At 44.4% G+C, this 25,353-nt stretch overlaps 1 protein-coding gene across 2 annotated transcripts in view; it reads left to right on the top strand.

Moving 5' to 3' along the window:
• The window catches only part of SPPL3 (signal peptide peptidase like 3), a 58,835-nt gene extending 34,772 nt beyond the window's left edge, over nt 1-24,063 (top strand). For both annotated transcript variants that reach the window (XM_061465864.1, XM_061465865.1), the window contains exons 3-11: nt 5,603-5,691; nt 8,588-8,707; nt 12,000-12,078; nt 12,829-12,941; nt 18,308-18,414; nt 19,398-19,561; nt 20,735-20,934; nt 21,921-22,030; nt 22,766-24,063. In XM_061465864.1, the coding sequence (XP_061321848.1) occupies nt 5,603-5,691; nt 8,588-8,707; nt 12,000-12,078; nt 12,829-12,941; nt 18,308-18,414; nt 19,398-19,561; nt 20,735-20,934; nt 21,921-22,030; nt 22,766-22,837 (1,054 nt within the window). In that variant the 3' untranslated portion in view covers nt 22,838-24,063. The remainder of the gene's footprint in view (nt 1-5,602; nt 5,692-8,587; nt 8,708-11,999; nt 12,079-12,828; nt 12,942-18,307; nt 18,415-19,397; nt 19,562-20,734; nt 20,935-21,920; nt 22,031-22,765) is intronic.
• The last annotated feature ends 1,290 nt before the right edge of the window (nt 24,064-25,353 follow it).

The raw sequence follows: 25,353 nt of genomic DNA, 5'->3' as shown, positions 1-25,353 counted from the left end.
TTGAGAGACAGGGATGCAGTGTCATTGATGTAATATTTCAGTGTTGGTTGATTCAGCGTGTCCTTATGATCGCAAGCAAGCCTTGTAAAACAAGATTCCCAAGTCCCAGTGCTGTTTACTTGAGTGTGAGTAACAGCTTAATACAGAAGTGGGAAACACCACCAGCGTTGTATTCCAGTAAAGTGTCTGAGAACTGCTGCAGGATAAAGTTGAATCTTCAGAAATGAAATTAGCCCCATTTTAGGAGACCTGACTATAGTTTAGAGAAAGCACACTTGTCCCTTTAGACTTGCATTTTGTGTTAGAGCTTCTTTTAATGTAGTGGCCCCTAAGGAATGAAGTCTGTACTGATGTATTAAAACAACAATTAATCACAGCATGAAAGCATTATTTTTCTCAGACTTAAGTGCAGCATGTTTTTCTTTCTGTTTCTTGAAGAGCATTGCTTCATTTAACAAGTCTATGATAAAAGGCAATACACTCACTGTGAAGTCTCTGAACTGCTATGAGTATTCCTGAAATAGATGATAGCCATGGTCATACATATGATGTAAGCTGCAGCTGTTAGGATGAGAGGTTTTAAATTGCCATCATAAGCGAATAAGATCATATAATGAAAGAGCCAATTTTTGGTAAGAGCTATCTTAACAAGTATTAGGTAACAGCACTGCTGATGGAAATAAAATAGGAAAACAAAATCTAGAGATGATGAAAATAAAAAGGAAATAAAAGAATGCATTTGGTATTTTTCATCAAGTTTGGGGTCAGTTGAGGGACTAATTCAATTTGCAGCTATTTGAATTTATGCAGTTGTGTAAAAAGAACATAGAAAGCCATAGCATTTATGAAAATTCAGTTGTGAAAACATAATGCAGCAGGAGTGCTTGAGCTTAAACTGCCTGCCCTTCTCGAAGCTCCTTGCTCTTAAAAATCTCTCCCTGCTATTTGCCATCCTATTCCTATATACACATGCTCTTTTACCATCTTGGGTGATGTTTTACATTTAAAATTGCCCATGCAACAAGGACTGCAGACTTCAGAGCAGTCTAACTCACTGGATGAAGTAGTAGAATGGTGATGGATACAAACTAGTGGACCAAATGTCCTGTTCTAGTCCACTTCCTTTGCACATATCCTCAGGACCCCAAGATGCAAACTCTTACAGACCAAGAGAGGGACCCTTAGTTTTACATTTAATTTCCTGTAAGTGGTTTCCTTAGCTGATGTCTGAGCTGGAACCTGCAGTTACGGTGGTGGCTTGGACAAATTCCTGTTCTGTTTGGTGGGCAAGTGAGAACAAAAGCAGGTTTTTCACAGAAAATTGTACAGTAGTGGTAAGAAACCAGGTGTGGTAGTAAATGGCAAAATTATATTTGTTTAGTAAATTCCTAAAGTAGTAAAATAAAAACTTCTGGCAAAGTGGGTGGATTTTCTTAATTTTCTTAGAAAAGTGACTTGCAAAAAAGGGGAATATTATGGCTCAGGGTGCTCATTCTCAAGTGACAGCAGTGGTGCCCTCACCTAGATTTGAGTGTTTCATCTTAAATGGAGCTGTCATAAGACAAAAATACAATAGCACTTATTAGTTAACCATCCTGTTGCAGAAAGTGGGCTTGGTTTCTGATTTTCAGTTTGAAAAGCAGCAAATAGAGTTATTGTGGTATTGCTATGGCAAGTGATTTAAACTCAAGTGCAGTAATAGGATCAGAAAGAATTGGGTGGGTGAGTCATTAGGATAAAATCCATGTGTGTGGTGGATCTAATCTAATGCAAGACGTTTCAGGGGAACAGAGGAAATGCTGTCCGCTGTCTTTATGCATACAAGCAGCATTTGTCCAAAACCAAAACACGCCAAAAAAAACCCAAACCCTCAAGATATTCAGAAGACTGCCTTACAGATCATGGGGAAAGTCCACATCCAGAATGCAGAATAGTTTAAATGAGTTCCTGCTTCTCTTGCTGTCTGAGTGAACATTTACTTCCTACATTTCCACTGGGTCAGGAGTTTTAGCTTCAAACCCTTCTGAACGTTTCTCAGTCCTTGATGTATTTTATTATCGACTGCCAAAGGAGCAAGTATAATCCTTTAAACCATTACAACTTGTAAACTGGAGCATGCAAGTATATGTGTGTGTTCTGGGGTTTTAAAGAGGTGAGCTTAGCTTGAAGCAGGTTATTTCCTATGGGTTCTTGCAAGACAGTCACCTATCCTCATCCAAGTGCTTCTTTAAATGTTTGGGTTACTTTGCAGGCAGGTAACAGGTAAATCTTCTCCTGTCACATACCCAGACATGGTCTCTCAGCTTATGCAAAGCCAGATTTAACCCAGAATCGACCTGTTCAAGTATCTGCTTCTAAACCAAACCAAGCAGCATGGGGTGAAACTGGTGTCTTCTGTCTCTAGGCTCTGGGTGCCTAAAGTACGTGTGTAAACAGAAGGTAGTTCAGAAGGTGTCCTTATGGTTGCCTTTATGGCTTGACATTTATGGAAATCGGGATACATATTTAACAGTAAAAAGAAAGGCTGTGCTTGGAGTTCCTAACCATCTATAGCCACAGTGCTGGCAGGGTGAACCAGGGTTTGGATAGCCCCTTCTCACCAAATGGTACAGTGGTGGTGCACAGTGGGTGCACATAAAACACCTGGGGAAGGTGAGATATTCTTACCAGAGACATGGGACTTAGGCACTCTTACTCCATACAGGCAGTGAAGACATTTCTACGTGCACTTCCTGCTATTGTTTCCCCTGTTCTTATTCTCACTCCAGATCTGGTACTGGAACTTGTCCTTTAGTCGTTTTACAAATGACTGTAGCCATGTTAGAGCACACAACACATTTCAGGCTCGCTCTCTGTAATATGCATTGAGAGTTGGTTGAATTAACTTGTCTCGGGTCAGTGACTGATTCTGATTGTAGCTTTTTATTTAGAGCAATCAAAGTCTGGCAATTCTGTGACAACCCACAATTCTCATAGTCCCAGAGCTGTTCAGTGCCTCTCCTCCCCGAGTAGATTAAAAAGTAACTTCTCAGTATATTGCATCTGCAAGCACCCCAAAGATACATTCTTGCTTTCATATTTCCTCTGTTGTTTCATAAGAATATTCTCTTGCAGGGTTTCCCTGAAGCATTACTGCAGTGGTGGTGATCCATAGCTGAATCTGAACTTTCATGGTAGTAATGTGCCAGCAGCTTACTCATTCCTTTGGCCTTAGTATAACCCTACTGAGTGGTTCCCTGTGGGAGGCTGAGCCCTGCTTGCTTTGAAACATTGTGCTAGAAATCCTACCAACTTGAGCTGTGAGGGCCCACAGGAGAAACAACCCTGTAGTTTATTGCCTGATGGGAGGTGCTGGCTGAATGCTGCCTTTGGAAGGCCAGCAGAAACGGGAACAAAACAGCAAGTGTTTCTCAGCTTGCAGTTTCTTTACAGCCCAGTAGTTTTGAGTAGATCTTGTTCTATAGTTTCATTTTTAACTTTCTTGGAGGATGTTTTCTTGGAAGATGGTTTAGTGATCACTTTAGCAATAATTTGCAGCAGAGGGAAGAGCCGCATCAAAAACCACTTGGAAATTATTCCAAAAGTCTTGGATCAGCAGCTGTGTTGCCAAGTGAAAATAATTCCCTAATTTATGCCTACTTTTGAGGTAGGACGTGTAGAGGTAATAATTGCTGACATTTGCAATGAAAGCAGAGGGGCTGAAGCTGTTCACAAATAATAGCTCTAATAGTTTATTTCCAGTTTTCTTTGCTGATAGCACTCCCTTAAATTACAAGTTGCCCAGTGCCACGGGGAGACCGGTGGTGTGAAGTTCTTGCTAAACTGCAGTAAGTCAGAGAGGAATGAAATGCTGCACTGAGAATGAGAAAAGAATTGTCTTGTTTGGCTGAATCCTGGATCAAGCCCTGGGGGGTTGTCAGCCTCCCCCCTGATTTTTATATTGCTTGAGAGGAAAGTTATGAGGCTACAGTGCATTAACAGGGAAAAAGGAAATATGAATGAAGGATAAAGGCATCCCAAGCAAAATGCAGAGCAGAGAGATCTTTAAAACAAGCCAAGAAAACAGGTTAATTTGATTGAATTTTAGTGGTTTCCATTTCCTCTTTGTATTTTTGACAACTTTTTAGCTGACAATCCATAATCTGTGTACTGTGTGTCTGAGGTTGAAGCTTCCTCATATTTTGCCTGAGCCAAAAAGCTGCTTTAATTTCATACCACTTGCATAACAGAAACGGAAGAAACAAACCAGTTTTATATTGGAAGAGCCTTTTTCTCATTTTTGTTTCATACAGTAAAACTGCTGAACCCCTCTTTCTTTAATACCCCACACTGGTCTTGCTGCTATGGACCTGTGGGTGCTTGATTTCAGCTTATATGACTGCAGGACAGAATTGCTTGCCTGTGCATTGCACAGTTAACATATACAATGAAATGAAATAACTTTCATACCTGCTGAATTGTATAGAAGAGTGTGGTGTATTTTTTACTTGTCTGGTAAATCAAATAGAATTTGTTAACTTTGCATAGTGCAGTTACAGCTAAGTTTGAAAAGGAGTTTAGTGCCTGTTGACCTCGAAGTTATTCTGAAGTACTTGGATGCTTCTGCAGATTTAAGACAGGAGCTGTATGGTGAGAACCATAGAGTGGTTCTCTGTAGATTATTGTAATACATAAATATGCAACTAAATCATGGATGACATGCATGTATCAGAATGAGGGACTGTCACGGTAAACTTTGTTGCTAGTATTTTTACTGAAAACAATATAGAATGTGATGATAGAAATACTGGTTGGCCAAGACCTTAAGTGAAATTCCTGGTGCAACTTCTAAATTCTAATCTAACAAATTTTGGCATGTAAGTGATGGAAGACTATGGCAAAGGGGGTAGAATACTCTCTTATTTTGGAACTTTTAAAGTGCCTATCTATACAGATGAAAAGATGAATCAATTACAACTGAGCTGGGTACATAGGGCAATGTCCTGAGTTCCTGTGGATTAATTAAACTGTATTAATTTGTATTGTTTACTCAGAGTTCCCTCTAGTCATCTGTTCTATGTGTATGTAAAACGTATCTGGTTACTTCCCAGGCTTTGCTGAAATCTATTCGATGAAGTAAGACCTTCTGTTAGGCAGACATAAGCTAGTTTTGGTCATCATTTATAATGAGATTTAGAGGAAGGAAATAATCTTGTTTTAAAAATGAAACCTGATAGTTGAATTTGACAGAAAAGAATCAAAATAAGAACTTGGAAAGAGTTAAAATTCATCAGAGTATTGAACCGTTTATTGCATTTCCATCACGTTCAGCACTTCCCAGTAACACAGATCAGTATTTTTGTTATGGTTTGTTGTTAACACTTACCAGCTCAGACCCTGTGGTAACTGGTCTCACTGCTAGAACCTGTGTAACTTGATGCCTTATCTGTAATTGTAAGCATTTATTTTATGTATTTTATTTATTCTTTGATTTTTCCACTATAGTGTTTTTTTCTAGTAACCAGCATGAAAGGGTTTTTTCAGCGTGCTGTGGTAGAATGGTAAGGAGATGGTAGCTGATGTGTTCAAAACTTGTCTGTTAAGTTTGCTTTGTTTCCTGCAGGTCTCTTAACATGGACTTTGAGAATCAAGACAAAGAGAAAGACAATAGCAGCACAGCTGGGTCTTTTAATGGCAACAGCACCAATAACAGTAAGGGTTAGCTTTACTCCTTATCTTTCTTCTGCACTTGTGTATGTTTCATTCTCTTTTGCCTCCTCTGTCCATGTGTTTCAGCTGTGTGCATTGTAGATTCACCTGATGGATTAGAGCTGTTTTGTCTGGGCACTTGCCATCTTGCCAAGCACTAATACTGCTGTCTGGGTCATGCCCGTGGATTTAAAACATCAATGTAACATTTCCATAACGCATAAAAGTTGCATTCTGCACAATGGGTCAGGTTTTACTGGAAATGGAAATGACTTGACTTCAAAAAAAGCTCTACCACACAGTTGAGAAGGGAATGTCATTTCTTCTTGTCTGGAGTTTCTCATGATGACATATTAGGCTCTCCATAAGCAATGAGAGATCTCATCCTATGCTAACAAGTCCATAAGGATGATTCATCTTTGTCAATAAAGAAATTAAAGTATAGAGTTCACATGGCAACTCATTTATAATGGACAGCAACCCACTCTGTTCAGGATGGGGTTTAATACGTCCACTGCTATGTGGTGATTGTCCCCTCTAATCTATAAATATATTCCAGGCAGCTTGGCCATTTGAGATGCACTATTTTGCAGGTAAAAATATGTATGTGAACAGCTACAGTGGAATGCAATGCACAGAATGTGCTGTAAATTCACACCTGAGTTTAACTTCGAGCAATTTATATGGCTGTATCTTGGCTGTGTGAATTTAGGCTCTAGAAAGATTTCTGCAAGTTTAGAAGACACGAGTGAGATATGTGGGCAGCCCTGTTCATGAAACCCTGAATGCTAAGGTTGCTTTGTTTAAAGTAAGAAATACAACTTTAGAAGTATAAATAAAATGACATATATGGCTATTTGAAGGGGCTTTTTTCTTTAATATAGGCTCTTGGAATTTACATAGTTGCTGGAGCACAGCTTCTCTTGGCAACACAGAGCAGAGGTTGCTGCGCTTGGTGATTCAGCAATGAACACTTGAGGCTTTTGGCATCTGGGTAGTAAGAGAAGACAGGCTGGAGCTGGGGAATAAGCACATTAGAGGGATTAGCTGTCAAAATGATCAGAAATGAAATGAAGCACTTTGACATTTAACACTGCAGGCACTAATTCCCATATGCCAAGGTGGTTTGTAGTATGTCACTGCTGGGGGTTTGGTTTGTTTGTTTTTTCCCTTGGGAAGTTGAAGGGCATGTGAATGAATGCTGTTCTCAAAGCAGGAGGAACTAGATCTGAATCACAGATTAGAACACAGGAATTTTGCACTGTCATCGCTGGACTATCTATATTGTACTTGATTTACCCTTTTGTACCAGACCTCAGTAACATTGAAACCCCAAGTGACTGAGTTCTGCTTTTTAGTTTTCAAATTCATTGTGCTATTTGTGTGTAGGACTGAGAGTGCCCGTGTCAGGGCTCTGTGCTCACTGGTTAGGTTTTCCTTTATGAAAATGATCAAATACTTAGGACAGATACTAAGTTGTAGTGAGTGTATTTCGTGTGTTTGAGGTTTTTGGACACAGGTTGTTAGGTATGAGTTGTGTAGGCAACCCATTATTTAGACAACTTGCCACTCTTCCACAAAAAAACAAACAAACTAGACACATTCTGACACACAGGAACAACGTGTGTGCGTATTTACATGTATGTGCACGTCCGTATATGTGCGTGCATAACACTTGCACAGATATTCTGCTTGATAACCTCAAAGCTTATCCTTAAAATCCTGGGACTGGTAAAACCCTGCTTCATGCAGCAGTGTCTAATTATTTTGGAATAGCCCAGTGATGTTCAGTGGGTTTTGGTCTCAGTCTTGTATTAAATTTTCATTAGAGACTTTTTGGATGCTTCTCATCAAGCGTCTGCTTCAGATGTAACCTGTTCTTTTAATGCTCTGCAAGTAAAAGTGTGCCTTACATTTTTAACTGGGTTATTACTTATGGCTTCTTCCCCTCCCTCATGGTCAAAGGTGAATACAGCTGCAGAGGCTGGTTAACCATGAGAATTTGCAGGGATGGGTGGGCTTTAATTCTAAAACCTCATGGTAAGAGATAGTACAAATTTTCCTGTGCCCTAGTTAATCTCCCTCGTAGTCACACTGCATGGTTGAGGTGGGGGAAGTAATCGCAATAAAACACTTCAGTATCTCTGCACTGTTCAGAATTGCTTCCAGCTATAAACCAACAAAAGATCATGCTCACATGTTATAGCATACAGAGCAACAGCAGCACGTGGTGAGCTGAGCTGGTAGCTTCAAAACCAGGTAAATGACTTGGGTGTTCTTTGAAAACTGCCCTTCTTTGTTAAGGTTGATGTTATCTGGTGATGGAAATCAGTGATGCAATTTAAGTGCATGGTGGCCTTCACCCAAGTGGAATATGAAGCTGAGGCACCCTTTGCTTGAGCTGGGTCAGCCTTACACTGTCTGCAGCTCTGCTGTTGGTCAGGCTCTTTTCCTTGTGCTGAGAGTTAAGCAAAACTTCCACATGCCCTGTTCAACATGTTTATGTGGCTCAGTGTAAAATGAAGCAAACGCACAATTGATTTATTATTCCTAATCCCTAAATCACGTTAATGTTTGTAACTTGCACCAGAGACAGGATGAGTAACAAGAAAAAACTCACACATTTCCTCTCAGCTTCTAGTTCTTGAGTCCTGCCAAGCAGAGCTGTTGCTGTGCACCCAGCCCGCGTGCCCATGTGGTGCAGCTGGAGTGTTTCTGCACGGGCTGCTGGGCTCAGTTATGGCAGTGCACAAAGATCTCGGAGTGAGTGTCTCTATTGCAGCAGTGCTGAAATGGAATACACTGTCAGGGCCCCCAGGTGTGGTGCTGAGGGCAGGCTCTCAGTGTGTGTGTGGTTAAGGAACAGCCAAGTTAAATGTCACTCTCTTTCCTTCTGCAGGTATTCAAACCATTGATTCTACCCAGGCGTTGTTCCTGCCGATCGGAGCGTCTGTGTCTCTCCTAGTTATGTTCTTCTTCTTTGATTCAGTTCAAGTTGTCTTTACAATATGCACAGCAGGTGACTTAAGTTTTCTTCTCTTTATGATTGGAATAGAACAGAAAGCACTGATTTAGTTAAATATTGTTGATAAGGGTTGTAATGCATGACATGGGACATTAAAAAAAGCGAGTTTCACAGTTGTAGTTTCATGTCTCTGTGGCTATTAATAAAGTGACAAGTAGTATTTGAGAAGTATTTTCCACTTGGAGGTTTGCTAAGCCTCCTGAACTATAAATTGCCAGAGTTCTGAAAGATGCTGGATGCATTGTTTTATGTAAAGTTCACTTGTGCTTAGAACTGTAGTTAGAACTTAGAAATCAGTGCTTAGAACTGTACATGCTGTTCTGTAATTCAGGTAATTTACATGATCACAGCATAACTCTGGAGATCCCATCCAGAGACTTCTTTTCCTAGTTTAATTTTGGGGTTTGCTTTGATACAGTTTTTCTTTGTACTTCTGGTCTCGCTAGTCCTTTGAGCATTATAATTCTGCACTGCCTGAATTTAGAACAAAAATGAAGCTGCTGTCTGCAGGTAAATTAGAGACCCACTGGTCCTGGTTATTAGTATATACACTTTGTCATTTAAGTCAATGCCATGACTTAGATTAAAAAAAACAAATAAATGAATTTGCCTTTTAATCTCTTTGCAGTTCTTAAAGCTGCCGCTCAGGGCAGCCGGATTCTTGCCACTGCTCCAAATGTGCAGCAGCTTTTAAAAGTTGTACTCCTCAGTCCTCGTACTGAGTCTGTGGAGATTTGTAACCCACTGAATACCTCTCATCCTCTCCTGCTTCATGTACATGCAGCGCAGGCTTTGCCCTCGTGCTTTAACTCCCCAGCTATGCATCCTCTCCAGCCTCTTGATCTGGCCGATGTTGGTGGGTGAAATCTAAATCTCTGCTCTTGACATGAATCTGGAGGCTCCTGTCCAGTTCTGGAAGCACAGTGCTGGAAAGATCTGCTGAACAGTGCTTTTATAACTTTGACCTTTGACATACGTGTTCTTTCCTATTAAAATTAAATTATTACTTCAGATAAAGTTCACTATATGCTAGATATTAGGGGAATGTACTCACACAAATATGTAAGGTGTAGGGGAAGATTAATGACAAAAGACCAGTTTTGACTTGTCATGTTTATTGGTCCATTTATTTCCAGAATGACCTTGACATTTATAACTTTATTTGTGGCATTTGTGCTGTGTAATCGTATGAGCTTGTGTCGGTTGGGGCTTGTTGCAGCTTTAAGAGGGTTGAGTCTGTTTGGACCAGTGCACTTGGGTGTCTTTATTCTTTAACCTGGGTTTACCATGCTTTTGTGCTTTTCCTTGGTCTTGCATCAGAGGATGTCATTAAGCTCAGGGGACTTAGGCCCCAGGCTGAAATCACAGCCTCCTTAGAGGTTACACAGCAGGATGCAGACCCTGCTGGAGCTGGGAATGTGCGAGCTGTGGGATTCAATCCCTTGTCCCCTGAAGCTCAGGTAGTGCTATTTTACATCCTCCTTTTGTAGACTGTAGAGGATGGTGTGGGGAAATTCTGCATTATAGCTGATGGCAGGTTCTTAAACCTTCATCCCACAAGGATTTGTCTCTCAGGAGCAAGGGCAGGCACAGCAGAGAGCCCAGGGCTAGAACCAGCTGCTGAGCAGGGGGCAGAGCTGAAGAGTTGGCTCGTTGCCTACAGGCAGGAGCTAAGCCAAAGGATTGCCCATTGAGTAATAGGTGTTGAGACTGGAGGGAAGAGAAACTTACCATGGGAAGCCTGGACAGGCAGGAATGAGACTGAGAGTGTATTAGGGTGATTACATTTTAATTCTTATACTCTGAATGAACCCAGCTTAGGGGTGGCAGCGGCTGGGGATACCAGGACAGGAGATGCAGGGTTCCCTGCTGAGAGGAGCTGGAGGGAAGGGAGAGATTCCAAGGGCAGAAAGGGTTTTCCTGGGCTGAGGAAGGGTCATTCCAGCCATGGTGGCCCAGGGAGCAGGGCTGCAAGGTGCAAGGACCTGGGCAGCAGGGCACAGGCCTCGCTGGGCAGGGATCTTTCTCAGGTGCCTCTGGAAAGGTTCCTAGTTCAGCATGTGCGGAGCTGCCACGCTCAGACTGTTCGTTCTTTCCCCACCCATTCTGCCTTGTTTCCTCCCCTCTGAAATAGTGAGGACTGGGGCTGGCACCGTGCTCTTTGCCTGCAGATGCTTTTTACAACTTCCTTTGTCAATGAATTTATTTCTTCATTTATATTAGTCTTTCTCCCACCAGAAGGGGCAGAATTGAGGGGTGGAAACGTGTGGTTTGAGCACCCCCAGTTTCTTTTCTCCAGTCGGCTTAGGCTGTGCACTAAAGAGAATGTTTGATTCCTTCCCATGCTCTTAATTTGACAAGAGGAAAACAAAAAATGCCTTTTCAAACCCAACAGCAGCCACCCCAGTGTAAGGCATGAGTAGAGGGCAGCACAGAGATTTGATCTGTAGCATGTTGAACAACTCCTTCCTTTCCATCAGTTCTTGCTGCAGCAGTTTTGGACGTGTGCTGCTGCCTTGTCTGTGTCTCCTGGCCCTCACTGTGCAGCCTTTTAAAGCAGTCCTTAGTGCAAATCCAGTGCTAGGATATTTAAAAGAACTGGAAGGAAAAATGATTGTAAACACCCGCAGTTACCGAAGGTTTTCACAAGGGTGTGGATGGGACAAAGTATGCTCCTTAAAAAGGCAGCGTTAATGGGAACCCTCTGTTTGGATGCATTCGGGTTTGGTTTGCCTGACTTTCAGGAACGTACATCACTTTGTATTTATAAAAGTGAAGTGTCCAGCTGCTGGCTGTGATTTATCGTAAGTTCTGCTTGTTTCAGTAACAAAGAAAGGGGTCAGAGTGAGGGGGGGGGGGGGGGGGGGAATGAGCTAAGAAGTAGAAAAGCCACGTGAGTTCTGCAGCCTCTGTGTGCTTTACTGAAGAATTATAGAAGAACCTCGCAGCCAGTTTGCAGTCAGTTGGGGGTTTTGACTCGGAATATTTGAGAACTGTTTTCCTTGCTGAGCTGATCACGAATAGCTGCAAGACTTCATTTTAGCTTTGTAAGGCTTGGGGATTGGTCGCTGCATTCCTTTGAGAGCTTTTATTTTGGCCCAAGTTTGAAAGCCTACCAACAATAGAAGTTCTGCAGAAAACCTTGGAGCCGCTCTTCCTTTGATAATACTGCAGCACAGGATAATAGGGCATTGTTGCAAGAGCTTTTTCAGATTGGAGGAGCTTGTTTGTGTACTGTGGAAGTTAGGTCTGAATGCACTAATATTACCTTGTCTTCTCTTTTCAGTCCTTGCAACAATAGCTTTTGCTTTCCTTCTGCTCCCGATGTGCCAGTACTTAACACGGCCTTGTTCACCTCAAAACAAGTAAGGACTCGAAAAACCTTTTGCTCCTCCTCTTGTTTGTTGTATTTATTTCTTTTAATGTGAATTCTTGAGCGGAGTCTTTGGTTCCAAGCACTGACCTCAGGCCTTGGGGGCTGATGTTTGTGCACACTTCCTGTGTGAACACCACGTTTCCACTTTGAAACTCAGAAGCACAATTTGTGCAAGGCCCCCGTGCTTGCCAGCCTGGGAAATGCGCTCCCATCGCAGGGGATGCGATTTCCCAACAGTGGCTTTGAAGAAGTTTGGCTCCTTTTGTCTGAGATTTCAGCCTGGGATTTGGTATTGGATTTTAATGCTTATTAAATTCAGGCCATGGATTTTAATGCTGGGTCTTTCAGAGGCTGGAGTTACACCAATAATTACAGCTGTTAATGTCATGTTTTGAAACCCATTTCTTTTTTTAACCTTGTGGCTGGAGTTCATGTTGCAGAAGGCACTATCTTAGATGGCACCAGGAAATAGCATACATGGTAACCATTTCAAGAGAGGTGCCAAGATTTACAGGGGGGGTTTCCATCTCTGTAGTTCAGGCTTTACACACAGTAGTTGAACGTGAGGAAAGCTTTTATTTTGTTGCTGTTTTGGTACCTATTTGTGGCAGAGGAACTTCCCTTCAGTTGTTCTTGGCATCTTTCAGCAGCAGTTGAGCCTTGTTCCAGCAGGGTCCATTTGCTGTTCTTTAAATGGAAACATAAAATCTTCTAGCTAATGTTTGTGTGTTGTTCCTAGGATTTCCTTTGGCTGCTGCGGGCGTTTCACTGCTGCTGAGCTGCTCTCATTTTCTCTGTCTGTGATGCTTGTCCTTATCTGGGTCCTGACTGGCCACTGGCTCCTTATGGATGGTGAGTATGTGAATCGGGGGATTTCAGGACTGGCTTGTGCCTGTTCTGACACATCCCATCCCCTGGCGATGACTGCTGAAATGTGCACGTTAGCAGCTTGCTGAGCTGAGCTGTGCTGTTGTGTGGTAGGCTGTCAGGAACATGCCGGGTGGTGTTTGGGACACCTGTTTTTCTGGTTTGTGAAAGCTCCCGAGGAAGTGCCAGGACACTCATGAGAGATACTGCACACCTGTGTGGTGTGGGCGAGCGGGCGGTTCTAGCTTAAGGTGTGTGGAGGCAGTGGTGGTTGAGTCACAGCTCGATCCTTGCAATCGGGTTCATTTTTGCTGTGCATCTTCTTGTTGGTCGGTTCAGATGATCAAATAATTTGTTGTGAGCCAGTTCACAGTAGCTGCTTGTCTTTGATCTCTTTGATGCTTGCCACGGATGGGGAGGTGGGTGAAGCTGGCAGGCATCCAGTTGGCTTGAAGGTGTGATTTGTTCTTTGCCATGCTGGGTGAACTGAATTCACAGCTTACTGTGCCGAAAAGGAGCTTTCCTCCTCCCCTCCTGCCTCCCGGAGCTCTTGTGCTAGCTCTGGCACTCACTTAATCACATGGTAAACTGATTCAGCTCACTAGAATGGCAGCGTACTCTTTTTTTTGCCTGGCTATTTTGCTGCTGCTGCAGTAAGATGAATTGGATTATTGTGCAGTCAGGTATGTGCTAAATTTGGCTAAAGGTAAGTGGCAGCATGACAGGATCTAAGAGAATGAAGTGGATATGATTGCAAAGGAATGATGGGGAAGCCAGGAGCAGGACCTCCGCTTCTCAGCAGTGTCGGGCACCTCTGTTGGCATAGGACATCTCACGAAATGGCACCCTGTGGTTGTGATTGCTTGAGGAAAAATAGGTGGGACAGCATTACCTGCCCTTGAAATTGCTTGTTGCAATAGAAAACGTACGGCCTGTCGGCTCTCCAGCTCCTCCTGAATGAGGCAGCAGCAAGTCCTTAGCGCTGAAACCTCTCACGGCACCTCGAACATTTCTTTTGTTTAAGAGCATTGTTTCATTTGTGTTTTTTGCTGCTCTGAAAGTTCCAGCTGGTGCACTCGAGGGAATGCATTTCACAGTACCCAGAGACTAAATAAAGAACTGCAGGTCAAGTTTGGTTTGTGTGAAGCAGAGTAGCCCACCATGGAATCAGGAGTGCTTCTGGATCTGCAGGAGCTACAAAGCTCAATGGAATGTCAGGCATGGATTTTGGCAAAGTCTGAAAAGATTTGTCTGCACTGAGGTACCAACAGAAGTGTTCCCTTAAAAACAGCTATTTTTGTGAGCGCTTCAGTCTGAAATAGCAGGCTTGGATGTAATCAATCTGCACAGCACTGAGCTGCTGCTGCTGGGTGGTTTCTAGGGTTTACTCCTCTGTGTGGTTGCTTAGGATTTACTGAACTCTGGTGATACTGTCTGGCTTTGGTGCATTTTACGTGGCTTATATGAAGGGAGTTGAACTCTATAGGTAAGCCTCGTGTCATTTGTTCAAATCCAACTATATCAGTGTTTGTCAATGACACTGAACAGGGAGCAGCATTTATTTGCCTTCACCAGGGAAACAGACTCTGCAGTTTTACTCCTGATCCTGTACTGCTGCAAATGGGACTACGTCATCTCTGCCTTTACCCTTTGCTTCTCTGTAACTGCAGCCTTGATACCCCAGCTCATCTTGTTTGGAGGGCAACACGGGCAGTAAGTGCTGCTCGATGCCGTGTGCAGGGTGTGCCGCAGTCGGAGCTGTGTGCGGATCATCGGCTGGCTCGGAATGAACCAGATGTTGTGAGCAGGCCTCACGTCCCTTGGGCCAGTGGCTGGAGGGGGAAACAGGGCAGGCATCTCCTCTTAACAGTGCACCTCAAGTTTTGTGTCTGGCTTCCTGGTGTGCAGCTCATTATCTCCTATGAGAGTGTTTCTACTTCAGAGCTGAGGAACAAGGAGGGGAGGTATTTCATGGTGATTTCTTGTCCTTACAGAATCAAGGTGTGGTGGTTACTCCAGAGCCGTCTTCAGTGCTCAAACACTGCAGTTCCCTCAGTGTGCAGTAGTTGGTTGAACTGTTTCTAAAGCTAGGGGTGTTGTACAGGATGGAATGAGCAGATACTGTCTCCAGGGGGTTGTTCTGGCCTGTGGTGATGCACATCATCTATAGGTCTTGAAGTGCCTGTGTCTCAGAGCAGATTGTTTGATGACAGTCATCAAGGGTGCTCCCCGTCCCCTGGTTAACAGGTTCCTGAATAGAGGACACAGCTAGAGATGCACAGTGGGAATGCTGCAGATGTGCACTGTGCCTGCTACAGAGTGAACTGAACAGTCACGGACACCCTGGGAACTGCTGCAGGCCTTCACTGCTGCGGCCATTGCGCAGAGGCTGCTTCCTGACAAGTGTTCTTATTCCCACCCTTTACAATACACTCTGAGAGTTGTAGAGGAGCATGATTAGATCAGAACTTCACCACCTCTTTGACAAAAGGTCAGCGTGTGGGGCAGCTTAGACTTTGGTAGCTTGCACAGTGCTTTGTAAACCAGCATCCTGGTGGTTTCATCTGTTGTGTAGTGCAGCAAAGCTGAGAAATGCCCTGTATCCAGAGGGTCTGAGCACACGTGTGAGAATACTCATTCTCACACAGCATCCTCATTCTGCAAGGAGCATGCTTGCAGGGACCCCGAGGTTCATTTGTTCTGTTGGCTGAGGGTTAACTCTTTCAGTTCTTGCTTGCTCAGCTTCATTATCCCATTGCCCAGGACGTTCTACCCAGAGCCTCCTCATTTCATTTCCTTTCTCTCCCCCCCCTGCTTCTCTTTTTCTTTCTTAATGACTTGCATAACGTGTTTAGTGTAGATCTGCCTTATACAGCGTGTCAGCACCATCCATGAGCCTGGGTATTGATGACTTTGTTTCCTACCTGATTTCTGGGGTTTGTCATTGCAGAAGGAAGCTGGCTTCCATTTGAGAGGCCTGTCGGAGGTTTGCCTGCACTTTGGCCTGATTCACTCCTGTTTCCTCTCGGGCATCCTTGCCTCCCTTCTGTGTTTAAATTTGCCAGTATTTCTTCAGGCAGTTGCAGAACTGCACAATTACTGGTGTGTGTCTTTCACCGTCTCCTTTTCTGCCCAGTCTTTGCTTGGTTTGATGAAAGTGCCTTGCTTGTGTGCCCGTGTTCCTGTCAGTAATGGAGAAATCAATTGTGTGGGCAACAGATAAAACTCATGCTGGTTCAAATATTTCCACTTCTAGTTAATTATAACCTGGAAATCCTCTCCTAAATATAGGCTTGTTTGGGCTATTATTAACATTGGCTTTAGAGAAACCTCTTTGATTTAAGACAGGCGGTTCCCTTGTATTTGCTCCTCTGCCAGAGGAAGTCAGTGACTGAAGGCTGTATTGAATGACTGAGTGCAGTTCTTTTTCTCGCTGCTTTGCTGTGTCAAATTCTTTAAACCTCAATAATTTGCTTACACTTTATAGCAAGTTGCAGTTGTGCAGCACGATTTAAGGCACGCTTTTATCGGAGTAATCCCATTACTGTGCTCAGCCTGGCAGCCGTGACGCTCCGTGTTGTGCTGAGCTTATCAGCTCCCAGAAGATAAGGTGGGTTTGGCAGAGCCAGTGCTGGGCTGCAGTCCCTGGGCACTGCGAGCAGCCACGCTGGCAGGCCTGCGGTGGCCCCTGAATCCACAGGGATGTGTTTCTGTAGCGGTTTGGTGGAGGAGCTGTGTACCTTGCAGGTGAAAGGCAGGCAGGTGTAAGGTGGTTTCCCAGTGCATCATTACAGCACCAGAGGCCGAAGGTTAACCTGTAAATCTTAGCAAATCTGGTCACACTGTCGCACTGGTGGGCACACAGGGAGTGATCCATCTTCCCTGGATTCAGTTGGTTAGAATGGGTTTGTGACTGTTTGTAATTGTGGGATGTTAGGCAAATATTGACATAGTGTACACAGGAAAAAACATCTACATACATTAGGCAGTTATTTACATATGGCTGTATACTTAAGCATGCTGGGGTCCCAACGGGGCTCCATTATTCCTTGTGAATGTCCTGATGCATAGATTGATTTACTTCAAGTATCTCTTCAGGGATTCACTTGTATCCATTTGAAGTACATTTGAATGTCAGGTGGGTACCATTGGTAGCTAAGGCCAGGCCTAAAGCAGGAGGAAATCACACAAATGTGAAGAGTAGGACTGCCTTTGTTTTTAGTGTAATACCAGTTTTCTGCCCTGACAGAATTCCTCTTGGAACAGAACTAATGTGAGCTGTGGCATGCTGTTGAGCTTGGCTGAAAACTCACCTCTGGGAGAGGGGTTGGGAAAAGACTTGCCCATATTTTTTCCCCATTGGTAGGCAGGCTTCTACATGGATTTTTGTTATTGGGAAAGCCCTGCCTCTCCAAACAGTGATACCATAGCTGGTGTTGGGCAGCCGCCCACAGTCTTGGCCAAGCAGAGGAGGCCACAGAGATGCTGCGAGGGCTGGAGCAGCTCTGCTCTGGAGCCAGGCTGAGAGAGCTGGGCTGGGTCAGCCTGGAGAAGCCTGGGGAGATCTTCAGGCAGCTTCCAGTGCCTGAAGGGGCCAGCAAGAAAGCTGGAGAGGGACTTCTTACAAGGGCATGTAGTGACAGGACAGGGGGGGAATCGCTTTAAGCTGAAAGAGGGAGATTTAGGTTAGGTATTAGGATGAAGCTCTTACCTGTGAGGATGGTGATATGTAAGGTTCTTCCCAACCCAAGTGATGACTCTACAGTTAAGATTGGTTTGAGTGGACTTTGTCACACCATGTTCCAGCGTCATGTACCCGTCACACCATGTTCTAACATGTCATGTACCCGCCATAACATGTTCCAACATGTCGTGTACCTGGGCTGTTTCTGAATTCAGATTTGTCAAGGATTTTATTTACTGTATGCATTTGCTAGAAAACCTCTGAATAGCATGAAAGATGTTTATGTGTGGGGCACAGGGAGCTCCAAGTTGCTTTGTTGCTTATGTTTTTAACTGGGTAGCCAGTGATGGAGCCTCTAGGACACAATGCATGAGAACGTTTCCTAGCGGTGGGCAGCAGAAGGTGAGTGGTGAGGGCAGCTGTGCCTGCAGAGGGATTCCTGCTTCCATGGGGGCAGGCTCACAGCTGGCTCCTGAGTGTATTTTGGCTGTTGTTAACTCTGAGTTTCACTATCTGGGAGCAGCAGACAGCCCCCTTGTGCATGCAGAGCTGCACAGGTGCCACAGAGGCTGCTTTGGGGGATGTTTTGTGGGGGAGGTATTGGCTTGGGGATGTTTGTTTTGTTTTGCTCTTTTTTAATGAACTAATTCTGTGCTTGCATTTGTAGCTCTGGCTATGGGCCTGTGTGTTGCAATGATAGCCTTTGTTCGGCTGCCCAGCCTGAAGGTTTCCTGCTTGCTACTCTCTGGGTTACTAATTTATGATGTCTTTTGGGTAAGTGTTTTGGTTTTGCTAAAACTGTTTTTATCCTTTGGATCTGTAGTTGGCTGTGGGCCACTTGTACGTGAACTGTACTAGTATGGAGTTGATGAAGCCTGGCAAAGCCAGATCAGCTTCTTTGCTCCGTTCTGAGATGTTCACGTCTGCAGCAGGATACAGAATGTTTTCCTCACTAATTATTGACAAAAGCAGGACCATGATGAGAAGATTTCAACTTTGGCAATTCAGTTGATTACTTTAAAAGATAAACTGGACCTCAGCTTGCGAAGGCCTGGCTGCAGATCAGCACGGGCATTTCCAAGTGAGCACAAAGCCTTACCCACACTTGCACAGTGTGAACGTGCCAACTTCTGATGAGCAGGGAAAGCCACAGGACAGGAATGCAGCTGGTTCATAGCCAGGGAGCCTGGCAGAAAATCTCAGTGCACTTCTCAAGAAACCTGCCACAACAGATTTTGTGATACTGAAAGGATTTTGTGTTACCTTTGCCTAATACCAAGCACTGACCCAGGGAAGTGATTGCGTGTAGTCAGCCAGTTTCCCAGTGCAGTGAGCTGTAGAGTAAGGGCCTGACTGAAACAAGTGTTGCATCATTCTGTGTCTGAGGGAGCACCGACTGCACTTACCTCTTCTCTGCTTTCAGGCTTTCTCATATTATCAGTATCCTGCTACCTGCCTCTGTAGTGCTGGACTACCTGCTTGTAGTCTGGATAGATCCTTTGCCAAAGGATCTCAAGATATCGATCGATACCTTGATATCAGAAAGTGTATTGCAGTTATTATTGAGGATTAATGGTGTAAAAAAAGTTATGAGCTTTTTAAATACATAAGCCTTTTATTATCACATAGACAGTGTATGTGTATGGAAAATCTGGACAACATCCTTTCTTTTCTTGAGCAAGCAAAGCAAAACGCCGCGCAGCTTTCAGTGGCTGTGATTGTGGTGTGTAATTGCTGACCGTTTCCTTGCTCCGCAGGTCTTTTTTTCTGCCTACATCTTTAACAGCAACGTGATGGTGAAAGTGGCCACACAACCAGCTGATAACCCCCTGGATGTTTTATCCCGGAAGCTTCACCTGGGACCAAATGTGGGTAGAGATGTTCCCCGTCTGTCCCTGCCTGGTAAACTTGTATTTCCAAGGTAAAATCAGCAGTTCCTTTACTGTATTATCTAAGAAAAGTTTTCCTTCCCTGTACTTCGTAGTAGTGCTGACTCCATTGGAAAATATCAGTTTAGTTCCCTGTTCAGTCGCTCCCTCTTCATGATAAAAAGGTATAGAATGAATAGTGAGGGCTGGACACCTTCGTGTGCTGACTCACAGCACACAGCCATGATCCTCATTAGGTTGAAGTGGTCTGTTCAGAACAGGATGCACCATTTGATGTATGCGTGAGTTCTGCAGACCCAAGGTTTGTTGCAACATTGGAATAGTCCTGATCACTGCCAAGTGATGAGGAAGGGAGTTAGAGGCTGTTCTAAGCAGGGACAGCTTTACTGGGTAGGTTTGTGTTGGAGGGAGATCATTCCCCATCTCTCTTCCGCAGGGGTCCTGTGCTAGCTGGGGTTTTTAATCAGATGTACCTGGGCCCTATGGGCAGTAAGCAGGCTCCAGTGCACCAGCAGTTACACATAGGTTATGTTGGGACATTTACTCTTGCTCCTTTAGATGTTGGGTGCTGAATTACAGACATCAGGATTTGATTCTCTGCAGTGAGGAAACCAAAATTACTCTTTTTGCCAACTCTGTGCTAACTTAAACTGGCTTCGTTTTCATGAAAAATGGGCAATTTTAGTTCTTCATCTACTTAACAATTGGCCCTTTTGTGGGACTCTCATGAGAGTGTAGTTCTCTGTGTGTTTTATCTGAATGAGGCTGAAGATCTCAGAATTCCATAAATTGACTTATTGCCTTGTATTAGAGGTGATCTGCGTGCACGGGAATGAAGGTGCAGCGTGTGTCAGTACTATACAGTGTGGTAAAATGGTCAGCAATGCTTGAGGTGAATGAAATACTGAGTTGATGGATCTGTTCCATTGAGTGACTTAAGAGCAGCTTAAGCACTGCTGGTAGAAATAAACTGGTTTGGAGCAACATGTCATTACTGTCAGAATGAGTATGATTAAAACTGAGCTGAGGTGGTGGCAACATCACTGATGAAAAGATCTTCAGTAGCCAGCATTTAGTGTCTTCTACACAGCAGTTTGCCAGTAGAAAGAAGGGATGTGCAAGATGAAGCTCAGAACCAGCATGGAGGAGCCTAGAGCTTGTCCCCTCGTGTTCTGGGCATGAACCCACTTTCGGTTGCTGTCTAGTTCCACAGGCAGCCACTTCTCCATGCTGGGGATCGGAGATATTGTGATGCCAGGTCTTCTGCTCTGCTTCGTCCTGCGTTACGATAACTACAAGAAGCAAGCCAACAGCGATTCCTGTGGTGCCCCAGGACCAGGGAACATCTCTGGCCGTATGCAGAAGGTCTCTTACTTCCACTGCACACTTATTGGCTATTTTGTAGGTGAGTGCTTGGGTTAATATGGGTAGCTGCTTAGTGAGCAGGAGTGGGGTTATTGTAGTAGGTTTAAAAGATGATGAAAGCAAGTGTAAAGAGGCTTTGAGGGAACACTTTTTTAATCCTCCTCTCTTTGAGTTTGATTGGCGTGCTCTGGGGAGAAAACCCCTTCTACAGTCTTAGGGGGGTTGCTGGATTTTATTTATAGAGGGAAAGAGATTATCAGTGTGTTCTTGATACTTTGCTTTACGAGCACAGAAGGTGCCATAGCTCGTACCCAGGCTATGGGAACAATATAGGATCTCTGGATGGATTATGCCGTGCAGGGTACATCCAGGTAATGCCTGCATTTTTGTGTTTTACTGCTGATGTTTATGGTCCTGTGATGGTTTAGTGCATACAGAAAACTGTAAACAATCACAACTGGAATTCTGTTTGCGATTTGCTGTAGCCATCCCTCTCGTCCCTAACATAAAATGGGTTTTTCCCTATGGTCAGGACATGCTGTGTGCATATCCTGACCTCCTGCAGCCCTTGCAAGGAAGAAGAGGAAAGATTATTTCCTACCAGTAGCCTTCCTCCTCCCCCACCTCCATCTTTCTCCCTGCATTTTGGCAAGTATCCAGGAAAATAATTCCTGGTGTATCCAGCCCTTCCTCTCAGGTGAGGGGCCTCCGACTGACAGTCTCAAGAGGTAGCGTGGTGCCTTCACCTTCCTCCCCTTTGCCTTTTGTTGCATCTTGTTCAAGTTATTCGTAGCTTAATCTTTGAGATTCAGAACTGGAGCGAGTGGCTCAACACAAGCTAATGGTACAGCAGGGTAACTCGCCCGGTTGGTTTGTTTCAGCTGTATTCAGGGAAGATGAAGCACAGGGAAGTAACTTTTCCACAGGCTCTCTGCGGAAATGGCAGGAAGGGAGCCCCGTGTGGATGCACTGGTGAGAACATCTGTATGTCACCTATACAAACACAGCCCCTTTTTTGTTTTACAGGTCTATTAACGGCAACAGTAGCTTCTCGTATTCACCGGGCAGCCCAGCCTGCCCTCCTCTATTTGGTACCTTTCACTTTATTGCCGCTCCTCACCATGGCCTATTTAAAGGTAAGACAGGATTAGGCACTTGCAGCAGCAAGCTCTGGGGGCAGCTGGAAACAGGTTCTGTGTTCTTGCACGTGGCAGCAGCTCTCATGGGGGTGATGTGTGTCCTCACCAGCCCTAGCCCAGACCTCAGGTCCCACCTCTGCTGGGGTGAAGCTTTGTTTTGGAGGCCTGAGGAACTGAGAGATGAGATCCTGAACTAGAAAATGATTTATGTAGATAAAGTAGCAGTAATTATAGGCTATAGTAATAGTAATTATAGACTATACTGTGAAGGAGTAAATGCTGTTTTAATTAAATAAGTGAATTTGTCCTTGCCTGGCTGGTCATGAGAGAACACACGCACAGAGGTCCAGCAAGAGCTCAGAGGCAGAGCCTCTTTACCTCTTTCCAGTTGCTTGTTCAGAGCTGGAATTTTAACATGGAGCCTTTCCTGTCCCAGGACAGTTGCTGAAACACAGCAAATGCACTGCAGAGCACAAGAAAGGGCAGAATTTTCCACCTCCATAAGTATTTCCTTCCCATCAGAAATCCATTTGGGTAGACCTGGCACCAAAATGAGACAAATGGACTGACGGGGAAGGGGGTTGATATTTTCCTGTCTTTGTTGTAACTTGCAAACCAGGTGAAGGACGGATTTGCTTTAAGACATACCTGCAATTATATGCATTTAAAAATATGACTTCAGTGGATGTCAGTTTTCTGAGGGCATGGTCCTTCTGCTGTTTTCCTGCCCAGGGTGATCTACGTCGCATGTGGTCTGAGCCTTTCCACTCCAAGTCCAGCAGCTCCCGTTTCCTGGAAGTATGATGGAACGGATAGGAAGTGACCTGAACTTCTGCCTTGGTCCTTTTCACTTTAACTCATGGCTTTGTAGTCTCCTAAAGCTGGACTGGCTGGTGCTTGGGAAGGTACCACTTACGGGACCTGTATGAAAGGACTTTGTATTAAAAGGAGGAAAAGAAAAAAGCAAAGATCCTGGAGCTCCATGTGGCTCCGTTGTCTCCCTGCAGCTGTGGACCTGGGGACACTTTGTGCAACTGCAGCCACTTTCCTCTTTTCCTCACTCGGACGGATCAGTACCAGACTATCACCTTTGTGAGAGAGGAAGAGGCAGACTTGAAACTGAAAACGGCTTGAAGTCGTTCAAAAACTTGTGAACACTAAAAGAAACCACAGTGAAGCAACTGAAGCTTCTTCAGAGAACCCCTCGTGGACATTGGGACCAGTTTCCTGCTGGACTTTGGGTTTGAAAAGAACTGCGACAGAAACTCTTCTGTCACCATACTGGGTTTTTTTGATCTATTAAATATTTCCTGTGGTGTGAGGTTACTTATTAAATCCACAGACATGGAGTGACTTCTTGCAGTATACATATAAAAATTTGTTGTAACAAGTTACATTTCCACCCAGATGTCATGTTTGCAGTGAAAAAGGGCACGATTTTTATACATATATATATACACACATATAGATATATATATGAATAAATAAAAAGGAAAACCTGCTAAGATCATGCTATGTAGCAGACAGGGGCTTGCTGTAATTTTTAGCATGTAGAGCAGTTTACTCTGGCATTCTTGTCTATGGATCTCCAATGAGCTGCTGTTCCCCCCCTCCCTACAGCTGAACCTGCAGTTCCAAACCCAGTGTAGTATTTGTACCGGTTGTACTCATGGACTTCAGGGGATATTTGATTTTGATCAATGTAGCAAACCAGGGAAGCGAAACTTTCAAACCCAGCCCTGTTGGGGGGGGGGAGGGGGGTGGTTTTTTCCTTTTGTTTTCTTTTTCCATTCTTCTGTTTCTGCCACCAACCCCGTGCAGGTTTTTGGTAGCTCCCTCCTGCCCCAGTGCATGTATTATAGCAGCAATCGTCTTTGTGCTTTCTGATCCTAGTAATGTATCACTTGTAAATACATCTTTTCTATTTTCTATTTCTTTGTATTTGCATTTTGTTTCAGTCGTGCTGTACCCGCCCTGCCCCGAAACACCAAAAAAAAAGGAAAAAAAAAGAAAAAGCAAACTGTCCTTTACTGGTGTGCCTGGTGGAGTTTGTGTGCTGGCTGCTCTGTGCCTGCAGCCTGCTCAAATGTGGAGGTTTTCATTGTGTTTTTTAACCCAGCCGCTCCAGCTCTGCTGTGTCAGACCGAAGGCCCTCCCTCAGGTAACTACAACCTTTTTCCTTTACAATACTCTGGCGGCTGGGGTTTGGGAGCTCTCCTGAGAGCTCAGAGCTGGTCTTAGTTTGATAGATGCTGCTAACCGTGAGCTGACTGGAAGGAAACCAGGAGTGTTTTAAGCGTGAATGTGACCCAACAGTGAGCTGGGGTCTGGTTTTGTTACCTCCGGTGAGGCAGCTTCAGTGAGATGTGTGCTCCTTTCTGCTCTGCCAGCGGCTCTGGGAAGAGCCTGTTTAGCACAGTAGGAATCCAGGTCCAGCCACGTGTGTGAGCTGCTGTTCGTGGACACATTCCTCTGTCCTCGGGCACGGGTGGATGGGCTCAGAGGTGGTGGAAGGGATCTCTGAGACACCTGAAACATCTAAAGGAACAGAAAATAGGAGCACAGCCCTTTGGGAGGGGCTCTGAGGTGTAGCAGGGGTGGGGGCACAGGGTGGCAGGGAGGATGGGGTCACTTCAGTTACAATAATGGCTTTTCCCCGATTCACACCTTTCCCTGAGCTGGAAGCGTTTCCTGTAGCGCCGCAGTGCTCATCCTCAGGTAACTGACCCTTCTTTAGGAAGCAAACAGCTTTTCATTAAAACTCTGCTTTTTCCGCTCATAGCGAGCGTTAGGACCGGAGCTGCAGCCAGCGTGGGACAAAAGAAAGGCATCAGTTCTCAGCTACACACCTCAGACCTAAGGGGGGCATTCAGAGAAATAAATAAAACACTTTTCTGGATTTCCCTCCTCCCCTGAGGTTCCAAGCACTGGAATAACAACTTTAGCTCCAGTTTGCTGCTGCTCTACCTTCCCAGCCTTTCCCCCTGCCCCATAGTACTGCACACTGCAGGTACTTTCCACTTCAAGGCAGTTCCTTCCTGCCTTTGGAATGAACATAAAGGGTCTTGCTCTATTTTGCAGAGGCATTTTTTAGTCCCTGCCAAGAAAATGCCTAGGAATGATTTTCTGCACTTAAAACCCATCTGGAAAACGTTCTAGAAGTGCTGATAGACAAGTATTTAATAAAAATTAATTGCTGAGAATTAACCAGAAGAATCTTGGCCTTTCTTTTAGGCTGCACTGTCCTCCTGCACAGTGACCTTCCGGCACGCACCAAGGTAAGAAACTGAGGTGCTCTGCAGAGGTCAACCAAAGCGTAA

This window comes from Pezoporus flaviventris, unplaced genomic scaffold (assembly GCF_033815535.1).
Source record: "Pezoporus flaviventris isolate CSIRO_AGI_PZ_B2104156 unplaced genomic scaffold, CSIRO_AGI_Pfla_v1 ptg000041l, whole genome shotgun sequence".
NCBI lineage: Eukaryota > Metazoa > Chordata > Aves > Psittaciformes > Psittacidae > Pezoporus > Pezoporus flaviventris.
This window is presented reverse-complemented; position numbering and strand designations above follow the sequence as displayed.